Genomic DNA, 17,283 nt, shown 5'->3' on the forward strand with positions numbered 1-17,283 from the left:
AAGGCACTAAGCAACTCAGTGAGACTCTGTCTTTAAATAAAATACAAAACAGGACTGGGGATGTGGCTTAGTGGTTGAGTGGTCCTGAGTTCAATCCTGGTATCCAAAAAAAAAATAAGTGGTGCATGCCCATAATTCTAGCAATTTGGGAGGCTGAGGCAGGATTCCAAGTTCGACAGCAGCCTCAGCAACTCAGCGAGACCCTGCCTCAAAATAAAATATATAAAGAGTTGGGGCGAGGCTCAGTAGTTAAGTGCCCCTGGGTTCAATCTCCAGTACAAAAAAAAAAAAAAAATCCTGTACAATTCTTAACAGACCACTTATTTAAGGACTCATGAAAATGTTTTAGTTTCTTATAAAATCATGAGAAAACATGAACTTTGAAGTCAAACAAAAAATTTTAATATATAATATGAATGTGTCTTCATAACAATATAGTTGTTAAAATATAGTTTTTAATATTTTTACAGAGGAAGAAACCTACAAAGAAAATAAATTCCTGGGGCTCATGAAGTATAGGGGTATCTCATACCCTAGGAGTCCTGGGTCAAATGAATTCCCACCATATCTTAACTAAATTTCTCCTTAAGCAACTTTAGTTGACTCCTCTACAAGTAATCAAATAACACCTAAAACATTTTCACCTGATTGAACTATAAACCGGCAGGAAGGAACTTTTAGATCATTATAGTCAACTCAGCGCCAAGAATAATGATACTGACTCGTAAGTTACATGAAAACATTTTTTGCTTAAAAATGACCACATCACCCCCTTAAAGTATGAAAGCAAGAGTCTTCCAAACATTTAGAACTCTTTTCCGTGTATTGAGCATGCTAAACTCATGAAGGGTTTTCTACTTCTCATAACTTGACTCCAGTACCTCAAAGGTCAATCATAATGAAACCTGATATTGGCCTCAGCACCAAATTGCTCTATAACCTTGAGCATGTCACTTAATCAATGTGAGCTTCAATTTCTTCATTGATAATAAAATGTTAATGCTGGGCGTGGTGGCCCATGCCTGTAATCCCAGAAGGTTAAGGCAAGAGGATCACAAGTTTGAACCAGCCTAAGCAACTTACAGAGGACCTAAGCAATTCAGAGAGACCCTGTCACAAAATAAAAAGTAAAAAAAGGACTGTGGGTATAGCACAATGTTAAAGCACCCCTGGGTTCAATCCCCTATAGGAAAAAATAAATAAATAAAATAAAAATTTTAAAAATAAAACATTATTTAACTAGATCAGAGTTCCTAAAACTTTGGCACTAATGTTGTGCCAGATAACTGTTTTCCAGAGCTGTCCAGTGCACTGAAAGATGTTTAAAAACAGCCCTGCTTCTACCCACTAGAAACTAGTAGCACACCCTGAGCTGGGACTACCAATAGTGTCTTCAAACAATAGCAAATGTTCTCCGCAGGGCAGAATCACCCCCGTATGAAATAAATTAAATAAACAAATCTTTTCATAAATTCATGGCATTCTGCAGTTAAGACACGTTTATTAACATTTAACTTAATTGATTTTAAAAGTCTAAGAAGTAGGTTGAGAAGCAATTATCCTTTCAAAGACAACAAATCTGAAGTTCAAAGATCAAGGCAGTAATTGAGGAAACTGGAAAAAGTGCTTTATTTTCTCATTCCTATTTCTGCTTCCTTTTCTAATTCTGCATGCATCCTGGTTCCACCACTTACCAGCTGTAGAGCTCAAAACAGGTTCTACCCAGGTCACCTGTCGAACTGTTCAGTGCTCTCTATATAGTCTAGTTCCTACACACTAGAAACTTTCGTAAACTGCAAATTGGTATTCTATGAATATAAATACTGCTTTTTACTTAAGGGTATTTCACATTGTAGAACAAATCCCCCGAACCCAAATGAAGAAAATAAAACCTATCTTACACCCTTCTTTCTTAAGGTTTTTGGTTCCTGGGTCATTGTCACCCTCTATAACACTACTTATCTCATAATTTTGATGATTTCAATAGCCACATAATCATTTCAAAAGATTTCAATATAACACACAGAAGATCCTTTATGAATTCCAACTGCAAAAATTCTTCAACTCTATTGGGATTTTGACCCCTTTCTCATTAATCATTAGTTTGCCACCCCATCTTGTCCAACATCTTCACTTTCCTCCCTTCTGCATCTATACAATCACTCCTGGTTTTACCTGCTCTTACCTAACAAAAGCCCAACTCTCCTATCCACCTTCTCTGCTCCTTCACCTGGGCAGCTGGAAGTAGCAGAAGGAAATCACTAAACCAAAATGAATGATCTTAATTTAAATTAATTAAGTTCAAATGATTCCATGCAGTGCTACTAATTTCTGGAAGTCAGTCTGTCACTCCTTCTTATTCTAGGTCAGTTATTCTCAGACTTTAATTATGCATACTGTTTGGGGGGAAGGGCAGTGCCGGGGTTGTGGCTCAGTGGCAGAGCGTTCAATCCTCCCCACCACATGAAAAATACTTTTTTTAAAAAAAATTTGTTTTTATCTACAACTAAAAAAATTTTTTTTAATTAAAAAATAAATGCATATTGTTCAATACAATAATGACTAACTACACCTGGATATTTTTCTTTTTTCTGGTACCAGGGATTGAAACCAGAGACACTTAACCACTTTATTTTTTATTTTGAGACAGGATCTCACTAAGTTGCTTAGGGTCTTCCTAAATTGCTGAGACTAGCTTTAAATGTGTAATCCTTTTACCTCAGCCCCTCAAATTGCTGGGATTACAGGTAACAGGCATGGGCCACCATACTTGGCTTCATTCTCTTTTCTATTGGCTAATTCCTTTTTTTTTTTTTTGGTACCAGGGGCACTTTACCACTAAGCCATATCCCCCACCCCTTTTATTTTTGAGACAGGGTCTAATAACGAAATTGCTGAGGCTGGCCTTGCGTTTCTCCTGCCTAAGCCTCCCAAAACACTAAGGTATACCTTGGTAACTTCATCTAGTCCTATGGCTTGCTTTGTTTTTATTACTGGAGATTAAATTTAGGGGCATTTTATTACTGGGCTTTACCCTCAGTCCTTTTTTATTTTTTTAATTTGAGACAGGGTCTCACTACATTGCTGAAACTGACCTCAAATTTGTAATCCTCCTGCCTCAACCTGTGGAGTAGCTGGGATTATAGGCATGCTCCACTGTGCCCTGCTCAGTCCCATGGCTTTAAATATAAGCAATATTGCCAGGTGTGGTGGCCTGCAACTCTGGAGGCTGACAGGATTGCAAGTTCAAGGCCAGCCTCAGCAAATTAAGTGAGCCCTCAGCAACTTACTGAAACCCTGTCTCAAAAAAAAATAAGGGCTGAAGATGTAGCTCAGTGGTAAAGTAACCTGGGTACAAACACTGGTACCAGTAAATAAAGAAAATAGACCCCCATCTTTCCTCTGATCTTCAAATTCACAGGTCTAATACCTACTCAACAATCCATCTGAAATACCTAAAAGCAACCTAAACTTTACAGTTCTGAAAAAAAGAATCTCCAATCTCACACATCCCCCAACTAAACCCTGCTTTTCCCACAACTCTCTAAATCTTCAACATTGAATCCATCAGCAAATCTTATTGGCTCTACCTTCAGAATATATCTAGAATTCAATCATTTCTTCTTTCTTCTATTACTTCTATCCTGGCCCAAGTACCCATCCTCTCTCAACTGATTACTCAGAACTCTTACTGATCTCTTTGGTTTTACCTCTAGCTACCTTTTCCCCTCAACCCAGTAATCAATGATAACCTCTGTTTTGTTTTGTAATATTGGAAATTGAACCAGGGAATGAATACAATGTCTCCCCCTGGATCACTGTACTTTAGCCATAAAACCCTCACTATTCGGGCTGGGGATGTGGCTCAAGCGGTAGCACGCTGCCTGGCATGCGTGTGGCCCAGGTTGGATCCTTAGCACCACATACAAAGATGTTGTGTCCACCGAAAACTGAAAAATAAATATTAAAAATTCTCTCTCTCTCTCTCTCAAAAAAAAAAAAAAAAACCTCACTATTGTTTCTGCCTGGAAAGCTCTTTTTCAGTTGCAAAGCTTGCTCACTTATCTCTTTCCTCATGCGTCCTTAGTAAAGCTTTGCTTGACCAGCCTTTTTAAATTGCTTGGCAAACGGCGCAGGCACTAGTCTCTGATCCCAGCTGCTTAGAAGGCTGAGAAAGGAGGATCGCAAATACGAAGCCAGCCTCGGCAATTTAGCGATGCCATAAGCAACTTTGAGAACCCGCGTTTCAAAATAGGGACTGGGTTTGTTAGTCTGCGGTACAGCGCTCGCCTAGCAGGGGTGAGGCACTGGGTTCAGTCCTCAGCATCACATAAATATAAATAAATAAAAATAAAGGTCTTGTGTCCACGTACAACTTAAAAAATAACTTTAAAAAAATAAAAATTAAAAGGGCTGGGAATGTAGTTCAGTGGTATTCAGTGGTAAAAACGCCCCCTGGGCTAAGTCGCCTTAACAAAAAATAAATTGAAAATACAATTGCAACTGTATCCTCACGCCATTGCCCCTAGCACTACTTTCTACTCTATTTTTCTCCATATCGCTTATCCGCACCCGATATACTATTTTTCTAAATAATTTAGTATGTCGCCAACACACGCTCGTAAAACCTCCTGAAAACAAAGATTTTTGTCTGACAGAGAGGCGCCCAATTTTTTGTTGTAAGGCGAGTCGACCTTACATACTCCTCTCTCTCCACCACTCTTTTTAAAACTCCTGTGATGTAGGGGTGCGATGGCGCGCGCCTGTAATCCCAGGGAGCTGGGTGTCTGGGACTTCAACCTTTTCACCCTATCAAGCTGGGGGACTGCAAATTGGAAGCCAGTCTCGTTAACTTAGCGAGATTCTGCCTCAAAATAAAAATTTTAAAAAGGGGATGCTGGGGACGTAGCTCAGTGGTAAAGATACCCAGGAACAAACAACAAAAAATCTAGTGATGTTTCACATATGACACTCAAATAGTCTGTAAAGCTAGACATTCAGTTCCTGGTTCATCAGCTCGCAAGAAAAGGCAATCAATCCTGCAGAACACCTGCGCCTTAAGCCTTTTAGGAAAACATTTTTCCCCTCGAGTCGACGAGGACAGCACATGGAGAGTCCCCAGCCACGGAACAACACGGTTCCAGCGCCCGACCCAGAGGGTTCTTCCCGCCCAAACTCACAGCCATGGCGCCGCCCAGCCGACTCTGGAAATCCACGACAGTGACCCCGGTGATCCCCTCAAAGGAGTGGTTACAACCTTTCCCCTCCCTCTCAGAAAAGCCAGGCCATCCACGACACTAAAGCACACACTTAACACCTGCTGAGGCAATCGCCCCGTTCACCAGTAACTAACTACAGCCGGGTGCATCTCACGGCCCGCCGGGAAGTGTAGTTTCCAAACCAGGAAAGCCGACGTCCCATAGACATCTGCTGACTACAGTTCCCAAAACACAGCGGACTACCGGAAGTCAGCCGTGAATGGATCCACTCAGAGGTGACACCGGAAGTTACGTTTGCTCACGTAAACTACAAAACCCATGATGCAGTTCGGGATCGCTGGATGCCGCAAGCCGACGCTGGAGAGGTGGAGTTAGGGCCTTCAACCTTTTCACCCTGTCGAGCTGGGTGTCTGTCAGGATGCCAGAATGCGAAGTTAATTACTGTTCATTGACTGAGGTGCTAATTATAGCTTACCACTATGCATAGATATTAGTTACTGTCTGTGGCATTCAACAGCTCACATTTAGACATTTTATAGCCCTTTAGTAACAATCTACATTTTTAGGTAAGAGACCAAAAATTTTCCACCTGTTTCCCTGCCGGACTAATCCATTTAAGCAGCAGTATCACCCAAGGCAAATCTGTTAATGCAGTAGTTTCTACTTAGGTGTGACAAGTTAAACTCAAAATAATGAACATTAAGTAAATTTTAATATTTCTTCAGTCGCACAAGCCACATTTCAAGTGGCTAGTGGCTGTATGGTGCAGGTATAGAACATTTCCATCATAGCAAAAAGTTTTATTTTTTATTAAAATATAGCACTGAGGGCTGGGGCTGGAACTCAGTGGTACAGCACCTTACTTGCGCTTGTGAGGCACTAAGTTCAATCCTCAACACCACAGAAAAATAAATAAAGATATTGTGTCCTTCTACAACTAAAAAAAAATATTTTTAAAAAAATACAGCACTGATACAAGGCTTCTACTTTCTGGTGGTCAGATTAGTTGCTCAGGAGTTTATTCATTAATCCCTTCAACATTAGGCATCTACAAAGGACTTTAAGAGGGTGAGGGGCAACAGCTCAGGTGTGTCTACAAAAAGACTAAATAAAAATTTTTTTTCATATTTCTAACAACTAGTTTTAAAATACAGATTTAATGATGGCTTAACACAATGCCTGGCATGTGAGATAGTCTCAATGAAAATGTATTGCATAGAGAAAGTTAAAAAGAGACCTTAAGTTATAGAGAATCCACCATTGGCTCTCCTGACTCCGGGCTTTTAAACATTTAAATACTCCCCATAACTTTCCACACCCTCTTCATTTAGCTACTAACAATTTAGAAATTGCTTACTGATGGCCCAAGTCTGGATTAAAGTACCTAGAAATTCCCCTAAGTATCCCCTAAGTACCGCCCTTGGAAAATTAATTTCACTAAATTTAATTGCCTAGTTTTGTTTGTTTGATGTTGCTTTGTGTTTGTAGTACTGGAGAGTAAACCAGGGCCTCCTACATGCTAGGCAAACACCCTACCACTGAGCTACATCCACATCCCTCTTTATTTTGAGTCAGGTCTCATTTGCCCAGGTTGACCTGGCACTTGCAATCTTCCTGCCTCAGCCTCCGGAGTAGCTGGGATTACAGATGTATACCATAATTGCCTGTTTGGCACCAGACTACACGCTCCAAAACAGCAAAGATTGTGCCTAGTACAGTTTCTGGCACATGACAGGTACCTCATAAGTATTGTTTAAATGAATATGAGAATCTCAGGCACATGCAATGGCCCATGCCTGTAATCCCAGCAACTCAGGAGGCTGACACAGGAGGATCTCAAGTTCAAAGACAGCCTCAGAAACTTAGTGAGGCCCTAAGGCAATGTAGCCAGAACCTGTCTCAAAGTAAAAAATAAAAAGGGCTGAGGATGTGACTCAGTGACTAGGCTCCCTGGGTTCAATCCCTGGTACAAAATAAAAGAATCTCATACTCCACAGCTCTTCTAACTTAGGTTTACTTTCCTGTTCCAATTCTGCCCTAACCTGTATTAGCTGTCAAGTTTGATTCATCTCCTTCCAATTCACATTGGTAATTGCAATTATTCATATAACAAATATTTATTGAATACTTCCCATGAACCCTACATAAAACTGAAATAGAGTAGGGAACAAGGCAAACATGGTTACTGCCTTCATGGAGCTTACATTCTAATGGGCATAAGACATTAAAGCAGAAAATAAAAAGGCAATTATATGTTTACAGATTATGTGGGGCTGAGGATGTGGCTCAGGCGGTAGCGCGCTCACCTGGCATGTGTGCGGCCCGGGTTCGATCCTCAGCACCACATACAAACAAAGAGGTTGTGTCCGCCGGGAACTGAAAAATAAATATTAAAAAATTCTCTTTCTCTCACTCTCTCTTAAAAAAATTATGTATAACCTGCCCTCATGCCTCCAAATTTATTCTTATGAATATTCCTATTTTAATGACTAAGATTCCTCCAAAAATCATTTTTTGGGCCAGGGACAATAAAGTGGTGCATACCTCAGCCTTAGGAGGCTGAGGCAGGAAGATAGGAAGTTTGAGGTCAGCCTCAGAAATTTGCTAGCCCATGTGGAATACCTTCTTTAGATAAATTTTATTAGAAAGGTAGTTCAATAGCCAGGCACAGTGGCGTACACCTGTAATCCCAGTGACTCAAGAGGCTGAGGCAAGAGGATTGCAAGTTTGTAGGCAGACTCAGCCACTTAGTGAGAACCTATCTCAAAATTAAAAAATAAAAAAGGGTGGGGATGTAACTCAGTGATATAGTGCTCTTGGGTTCCATCCCCAGTATCAACAAAAGCAAGCAAGAAAGGAAACAAGCAAGGATAGTAGATAGAGCTCAGGCTCAAAGTCAAACAGATCCAGTTCATCATTTATTAGATGAGTGACATCAAGCAGTTCAACTAAACACTAAAGGTGATAATAGTATGTAGCTCACAGTACAGCTATGAGAATTAAAGAAATAATAAGCATATAAACCCTGTTTATGCATATGAACATGATGAATATGTCTGGCATATACTCAGCACTTTAAAATGTCAGATATTTTTGCTGGTCATGGTGACACGCATCTGTAATTCCTTTTATTCTGGACGGTGAGACAAGAGGATGGTAAGTTCAAGGCCAGCCAGGACAATTTAGTAAGACCCTATCTCAATATGAAAAAATATGGGGTATGGGATAGAGATATAGAAATATAGTGGTATGGGCTGGGGATGTGGCTCAAGCTGTAGCGCGCTCGCCTGGCATGCGTGCGGCCCGGGGTTCGATCCTCAGCACCACATACCAACAAAGATGTTGTGTCCGCCGAGAACTAAAAAATAAATATTAAAAATTCTCTCTCTAGGGCTGGAGATGTGGCTCAGCGGTAGCGCGCTCGCCTGGCATGCGTGTGGCCCGGGGTTCGATCCTCAGCACCACATACCAACAAAGATGTTGTGTCCGCCGAGAACTAAAAAATAAATATTAAAAATTCTCTCTCTAGGGCTGGAGATGTGGCTCAGCGGTAGCGCGCTCGCCTGGCATGCGTGCGACCCGGGTTCGATCCTCAGCACCACATACCAACAAAGATGTTGTGTCCGCCGAGAACTAAAAAATAAATGTTAAAAATTCTCTCTCTCTCTCTCTCTCTCTCTCCTCTCTCACTCTCTCTTTAAAAAAAAAAAAATTCTCTCTCTCTCTCTCTCTCTCCTCTCTCACTCTCTCTTTAAAAAAAAAATTCAAAAAAAAAAAAAAAAGAAAAAAGAAATATAGTGGTAGAGGATCACTGGGCTAGGTTCCTAGTACCTCAAAAAAAATTTTAATTTAAATTTTAAAATAATAAACTTTTTAAAGTCAGCTATTGTTAACATTGTTTTAAGGAAACTAAAACAATGATTAAAATGGGAAAAAAAAGGATACCTGTACTCTATAAAACTCTTTCCTGGCCTAACTGAGCTGGTTAACATGGTATAATTGTATGACATACCCTTTCAGACCATTGAACCATATGGCAGTCATTCTTCAAAACTACTTAACAAAACTCAATTGCTCCCTGATTTTTTTTCCCCCAAACTTGCCCTACTGGTTACACCACTCAATTCAGTAAATAGTCAACATTTCTAAATTTAGATCCACAGACTATAATTAATTTTGACATGTCTTTGAGTCCTTTTGTATATGCTTTTTATCCATATTTACCTAACTTCTCTATATGACAGGGTCCTCTGAAGAAAGAATTATGAGAACTTCTTTGGATATTTCTGTCCTCAGGCATGTGGCTCCTAGTGACTACCTCCTTAACCTATTACACACCTTCAGTTCCTAAATTATTTTTTTTCTCAGACACAAGGTACTACATGTTCTACCTTTATCTTTATACTTCTAGAATAGTGAATACTTATTTTTTGCTGGGCACAGTAGTGCATGACTATAATCTCAGCAACTGGGAAGGCTGAGGCAGGAGTATCCCAAGTTCAAGGCCAGCCCCAGCAATTTAGCAAGACCCTGTCTCAAAAGAAAAAAAAAAAAAAAACGTTGGGGATGTAGCTCAATGGTAGAGTGCTCCAGGGTTCAATCCCCAGTACTTGAAAAAAAATCTTTTAAATGACACAAAGAGTAGAAATATAAAAGCCTTCTAGAACTCAGGAGCTTAGTTGATGCTGGAGTTCCTCTGTGCAACTTCAGTGGAGGAAGGTACTATGCTCAGTGGTTGTTTCATGGACTTTGAATTCAAATGCCAGGGTCTGATGAGGCCTTGTCCCATTCTAGTTCTATGACTTTAGGCAAGTTCCTTCAACCCTGGAGACCTATGAGTCCTCCCATATAAAATGTAGATAATGATAATACCTACCTCTTCAGCTTGCTGTGAGAATAAAATGAGCTTTACCAAGCAAGGTGATTAACCCAATGCCTGGTACTCAGTAAGTGCTCAAGAAATATTAAACAGCCAGGCGTGGTGGCGCACACCTATAATCCCAGCGGCTCTGGAGGCTGAAACAGGAGGATGGAGAGTTCAAAGCCAGACTAAGCAAAAGCAAGGTGCTAAACAACTCAGTGAGACCCTGTCTCTAAATAAAGTACAAAATATAGCTGGGGATGTGGCTCAGTGGTCGAGTGCCCCTGAGTTCCATCCCCAGTACCAAAAAAAAGAAAGAAAGAAATATCAAATAGTCAAGCAATCAAGAAAAATAGATGATGCATACCTATAATCCCAACAGCTCAGGAGCCTAAGGCAGGAGGATCACAAGTTCAAAATCAGCCTCAGGGACTTAGCAAGTCCCTAAATTACTTAAGGAGACTCTGTCTCAAAATAAAAGTAAAAAGGCCTGGGGATGTGTCCCTAGGTTCAATCCCAGGCTCCAAAAATAAAATAAAAATGTGGAGACCACTGGAAACCAGTTTGGTCAATCAATTAGTGAAAATTCTAAATCTGATTGACATGAGCTAGGAATAGTAGCTTTGTTACTCAGGGAGACTGCCTTGTTATTTAAACAAATGTAACCAAATTAGAGAAGTTGCACTGCTCAGATGCAAACATTTTGAAAAGCCTCTATAATGTCTACTTTTCTTCTAAAGTGGGATATTTTGATCCTGAGGAATTAGAAATCACTCACTCATTCTATACAACTACAGACTCAGGGTCCATAAGATTCAGCCTGCCCTCTTGTCAACATTCCACAGAGCACTGAACCCTGTGTCATGGGCTCATATGGGCAATGTGACACCTGAGTCATCAAAACACTGTTTGTAGTTCCCAAACAGCCTACTATCCATATTGCCACTACCATTATCATCATCGCCAGTGTGGAATAGTCCAAGGACTCCATAACAGAAAAAGGAAGGAAGAAAAAAAAATAACTACTAACATATTGTTGAAATTTCAAATTTACTAACTAGTTTTAAATTTTTATTTTGTGCATTTATGATGTTTAAGGTTCCTGTTTCTATTATATCATGAAACTAGACTTATCTACACTATAAATTAGGGAAACAACCAGGATCATGTCCCCCTCTCTACCCCCTGTTAATTAGGCCCCCCAAATTTTTTTTTTTTTTGCATTATTGGAAATAGAACCTAATGCCTCCTTGCACAAGCTAGGCAAACACTCTACCACTACATCCCCAGTCCCCAAAAAAGTTATTTTGCCTTGAGAAAAGTTCTCACTAACTTGTCTAGGTTGGCATTGAACTTTCAATCCTCTACCTCAGCCTCCCAAGTAACTGGATTACAGGAGTGTGCCACCATGCTATGCTTCAGGTTCTCAATATCTTATTAACCAGAAGACTACTATCTTGCTGCACAGGGTGGCACACACCTGTAATTCTAGCAATTCAGGAAGCTGAGGCAAGTGAACCACAAATTTAAGGGCAGCCTCAGAAACTTAAGGAGACCCTCAGTAACTTAGTGAGAACCTGTCTTAAAATTAAAAATAAAAAGGGCCGGGATATAGCTTAATTGTAAAGCAGCCCTAGGTTCAATCACCAGTATCCACTACCCCCCACAAAAAGAAGACTACTATCTTTCTCATGTAATATCTGGGAGCATGGACTTTAATGTCCAATTGCCTGATTTTAAATCATGGATCCCCCTATACTCAATTTGCTGTGTGACCCTGGGCAAATTACTTGATTTTGGCCTATAATATCATAATAATAGTACTTATTTAGTAATATTGTTGTAATGATTATGTTAAATTATTCACTAAATATTTATTGATCATCTGTTACATATTAGAGGTTTTATGCTAGCACTACAGATATAACTGAAGACAAAATACCTGACTTTATGAAGATGTTCTAGTTGGGGTGGGGTAGAGAGCATTAATAAGTGAAAAAAACTATTTCGGATAGTAAAAACCGCTATGACAAAGATAAAACAGGATGATATTATTTAGAATAAGTAGGACAAAGAAATAGAGTATTAATTTAGATTGGATAGTCAGGGAAGGCCTTCTCAAAAAGGTGTGGAGACCCAACTCCAGATCCAGCTCTTCTTATGAAGAGGTCTTCCCATCCAAAGATGTGAGGAAAATAATTCCAGGAAGAAAGGACCAATAAATACAAGAGCACAGGCTCCATGGTGGGAAGGAGCTTAAAATATCTGAAAAACTACCTGGTGTGGTAGTAATGCCTGTAGTCACAAAGACTGGAGAGGCTGAAGCAGGAGGACTACAAGTTCAAGGCCAGCCTAGGTAAAAAAAAAAAAAAAGTTGAATTTGAAAAACAAAATAAATTTTCTCTTGATACTTCTCTCCATAAACATCCAGACTCAATTGGTAGAGCACTTGACCAGCATGCACAAGGTTGTGGGTCCAATCCCCAGAACCAGAGCTAAAAATGACAATCTGCACCTGTAATCCCAACAGCTCAGAGGCTGAGGCAAGGGGATCATGAGTTCAAAGCCAGCCTCAGCAACAGTGAAGCAGTAAGCAACTCCATAAGACTCTAAATAAAATACATAATAGAGCTGGCGATGTGGCTCAATGTTTGAGTGCCCTGAATTCAATCGCTGGTAACCCCCCTCTGCCCCTGCCTCCAAAAAGACAATCTGACTCAAACATCCAGAAATCCCTCTTTACACTAAATTGGTGATTGATTTTTTTTTTAATGGTACTGGGGATTGATTGAACCCAAGAACATCCTACCACCAAGCAACATCCCTGGCACTGTTTTATTTTTTATTTTTAGATGGGTCTCACTGAGTTTCTGAGACTGGTTTCAAACAAATAGTCCTGCTGCTTCAGCCTCCCAAGTCACTGGGATTACAGTGCACTACCATGCCCAGCTCTTGATGATTGCTTCTGAATTCACTGAAAACCTAGAAGCAATTAGTGAGGAACTTCCATGAGTTTCTTTTACCACATCTCCATCATATCATTACCTACCAATATGGGCTCTGTTTTTGCACTTATGATGAATAATTAAGGTTTCTGTTAAGACTTATATTCCATTTGTACACTAAACCCCATTATCTTTTGCATGCTTAGAGATTTTGTTCCCAAGTTGCTCACCTCACCTGCACCATTATATTTTCTCTCTCCAGATTGTACCTATCCACATTCATATATCTTCTATGCAAACAAACAGACAAGCAAGGGAAACCAAAATAGAAGCAAACCCCATCCTTCTCTCTACCTCACAATACCTTCTGGTATCTTTATTGGTGGTTTATTTCCCTTTACAATAATACTCTTCAAGAGAACTGCCATTTGCTGTCTAATTTCTCTGCTCAACCCCTTTCAATCACATGTTCACCTCTTTTCCTCTGTGGAATTGTCCAGCTCATCAATTACCCCCTGCTGCCAAATCCAGTGGTCAGTTCTCTGTCCTCATCTGACTTGACCCATGAACTCCAGTTGATACACTTAAAAATTCCAACTTTCTTAAGTAATGTTTCTTCTCTGTCTTTTCCTCTGGCTATGCCTTCTGATTTCTGAATAGTCCTCACCTTTCCTCTATACAGGGGAATGCCCTATGGCCTTCCATTCTAAACTTACTCACTTTCAAGATAGCTAAAATATCTGGCTTTAAACACAATTTGCAGGCTAATAGATTTTAACTCCAGACCCAACTCTTCTCATGAAGTCTAGATTTACTGATCCCACTACTTACTCAACATTACCTAGAGATTTTTATATTAATTACTATTGCTGCCCAAAATAATTTTCCAAAACTTAATGGTTTAAAGCCAAGTTATTTATTGTTTCTAGGAGTTTGTGGAAGTTGGGAGTTTTAGAACACTTTGATGGGCCTGGGTTTTTTTTTGTTTTGTTTTGTTTTGTTTTTATGAGATCACAGTCAGATATTGGCCAGAAGTACAGTCGTCTATCTGAAGCTTGATCAAGGCCAGACAATCTGCTTCTAACATGGGCCCCCATAAGCCTAGAAAGTTAGTTCATGATATTGGTAAGAGGTTTCAGTTTCTCTCAACGTGGACTTCTCTAATGGGCTGTCTCACAACATAGCAACTGGCTTTCCAGAACAAGAAGTCCAAGGTAGAAGATAAATGCTTTTAATAACCTAAACTCGGATTGGGATTGTGGCTCAGCGGTAGAGCATCACCTACCATGTGTGAGGCCCTGGGTTCAATCCTCAGCACCACATAATAATAAATAAATAAAGATACTGTGTCCAACTACAACTAAAAAATAAATATTAAAAAATAAAAATTAAAAAAACCTTAGACTCATAAGTCACCAATGTCACTTCAGGGATACTCTGTTGGTCAGACTGGCACTGATCCAATGTGAGAGGAAAGTACCTGAGGGTATGAAGGTGGAGAGGAAAAACAGGGGGGGCAGGGCAATGTCTTGAAGCTGGCTACCACAATGTCTAAAACTGAATTCTGGATCAATTAGCAATGTTCTAAACCTTCTCTTCTATCATTTCCCCCCATCTCAGGCCAGATGCTCAGGACAAACACTTGGGTGTCATCCTTGATTTTTCTTTGTCTTTTAGATCCATAATTAATCTGTTAGCAAAAATGGGGGCTTTATCTTCAAAATAAGTCCAGAGTCCAACTTCTCACCATGAGTTTAGTCCAAACTAGCATTATCTCTTGTTTGGATGATCACACTCGTCTCTTATTTTCCCTACTTACTTCCACTTATGCCCCCTGGACTCTGATGGCCATAGAGCAGTTGCAGTGATTACACTTTTTTAAAAAAGGTAGGTTAGGGCTGGGGATGTGGCTCAAGCGGTAGTGTGCCCACCTTGTATGCGTGCGGCCCAGGTTCGATCCCCAGCACCACATACCAACAAAGATGTTGTGTCCACCAATAACTAGAAAATAAATATTGAAATTCTCTCTCTCTCAAAAAAAAAATTTAAAAATTTAAAAAGGTAAGTTAGATCATTTCATTCCTCTTCTTAAAACCTTAAATGTCTTCCAGTCTCCCTTGATATTCAAATCCAGAGCTCTTAGCTTAACAAAGTTTTTCATGATCTGACCTCTAATTACCTAGCTAACCCATCACTTTCCTCTTGATTCACTCTGTTCCAGTCCCACTGCCTCCTGCTTTTCTTCAGATTTGCCAAGCAAGTTCCTACCTCAGGGTCTTTGTACTTCCTTGGAAAGCTGCTTTTCAAAATATCCACAAACTAATACCCTTATTACCTCTAGGCCAGAGCTCAAAGAGTCTTTTTCCCATCCCTATCATTCCCTATTCCCTCACTTTGTCTCATATATAATATGTCAAGTGGGATATATTCTATACAAAAGTATAGAATATATCCCACTTGACATATTATATAGCTGTTTGTCACCATTCTCATCCTGCTAAAATAGATCTTCTCAAGAATCCCTATTTTTTTTCATTGATCTATCCCCAGGGTCTATAATAGGGCTTTTCCTATGATAAGTTTTCAATCAATATTTCTTTCTTGGGCTGGGGATGTGGCTCAAGCGGTAGCGCGCTCTCCTGGCATGCGTGCGGCCCGGGTTCCATCCTCAGCACCACATACAAACAAAGATGTTGTGTCCGCTGAAAACTAAAAAATAAATATTAAAAAATTCTCTCTCTCTCTTTAAAAAATATTTCTTTCTTTTTTTTTTTTAGTTTTATTGATTTTATTTTTCTAAATACATGACAGCGGAATGCATTACAATTCTTTAATTACACATACAGAGTACAATTTTTCATATCTTTGTATATAGAGTATGTTCATGTCAATTCATGCCTTTATACATGTACTTTTTTTTTGCATTACAATTCTTTTTACACATATATACCACAGTTTTTCATATCTGTTTATATATAAAGTATGTTGACACCCAATTTGAGTCTTCATACATGTACTTTGGATTTTGATGTCCATTACATTCTACCACCCTTGCTAATCCCCTGCCACTTCCCTTTCCCTCCCAACCCTCTTCCCTATCTCAATTCATCTAGTTCTCCTATGCACCCCCTCCCTATCCCACTATGAGTCACCCTCCTTATATCAGAGAAAACATTAGGCATTTGTTTTTTGGGGATTGGCTAACTTCACTTAGCATTATCTTCTCTAACTCCATCCATTTACCTGCAAATGCCATGATTTTATTCTCTTTTAATGCTGAGTAAAATTCCATTCATTGTGTATATATGCCACATTTTTTTTAATCCATTTATTCACTGAAGGGCATCTAGGTTGGCTCCACAGTTTAGCTATTGTGAATTGTGCTGCTATAAACATTGATGTGGCTGTGTCTCTGTAAGTATGCTGTTTTTAAGTCCTTTGGGTATAGTCCAAGGAGAGGGATATAGCTGGGTTAAATGGTGGTTCTATTCCCAGATTTCCAAGGAATCTCCATACTGCTTTCCCTATTGGCTGTACCAATTTACAGTCCCACCAGCAATGTGTGAGTGTACCTTTTTCCCCACACCCTCGCCAACACTTATAGTTGTTTGTCTTCATAATAGCTGCCATTCTGACTGGAGTGAGATGATATCTTAGAGTAGTTTTGATTTGCATTTCTCTGATTGCTAGAGATGATGAACATTTTTTCATATATTTGTTGATTGATTGTATATCCTCTTCTGAGAAGTGTTTGTTCAGGTCTTTGGCCCATTTGTTGATTGGGTTATTTGTTTTTTCGATGCTTAGCTTTTTGAGTTCTTTATATATCCTAGAGATTAGTGCCCTATCTGATGTGTGAGGGGTAAAAATTTGCTCCCAGGATGTGGGTTCTCTGTTCACCTCACAGATTGTTTCTTTTTCAGGAACTGAAAAGTAATCCATGTAAAGTCACATGGCAGAGTGCCTGGCACACAAGCACGAGATTTTATTATTTGATGTGCCAAATCCCAAAAGATTTATTCAATCTAAAAAAATGAAGGCAGTTTCCTTCTAACATCAGAAGGTTGATAACCAGGGGAAACTGGAATCTGGTCAGTCCACCACTGTTGCTGTTTTGCAAGGGGGAAAAAAGCTACTATTGAAGTGGAACTTTGCACATTTTTTGTACATCTCTCTCAGATGCTTTTTGTATTCTATTCTTTTTTTTTTTTTTTTCTTTTTCCATCAGGAATTGAACCCAGGGGCACTTAACCACTGA

At 39.6% G+C, this 17,283-nt stretch overlaps 1 protein-coding gene across 1 annotated transcript in view; it reads right to left on the minus strand.

Annotated features, from left to right (window-relative positions):
* The window catches only part of Lars1 (leucyl-tRNA synthetase 1), a 71,318-nt gene extending 65,982 nt beyond the window's left edge, over positions 1 to 5,336 (minus strand). The window contains exon 1 of the mRNA XM_077800995.1: positions 5,181 to 5,336. Coding sequence (XP_077657121.1) covers positions 5,181 to 5,186 — 6 coding nt within the window. The 5' untranslated portion in view covers positions 5,187 to 5,336. The remainder of the gene's footprint in view (positions 1 to 5,180) is intronic.
* Positions 5,337 to 17,283: the final 11,947 nt, after the last annotated feature.

Source organism: Urocitellus parryii, chromosome 1 (assembly GCF_045843805.1).
Source record: "Urocitellus parryii isolate mUroPar1 chromosome 1, mUroPar1.hap1, whole genome shotgun sequence".
Classification (NCBI taxonomy): Eukaryota; Metazoa; Chordata; class Mammalia; order Rodentia; family Sciuridae; genus Urocitellus; species Urocitellus parryii.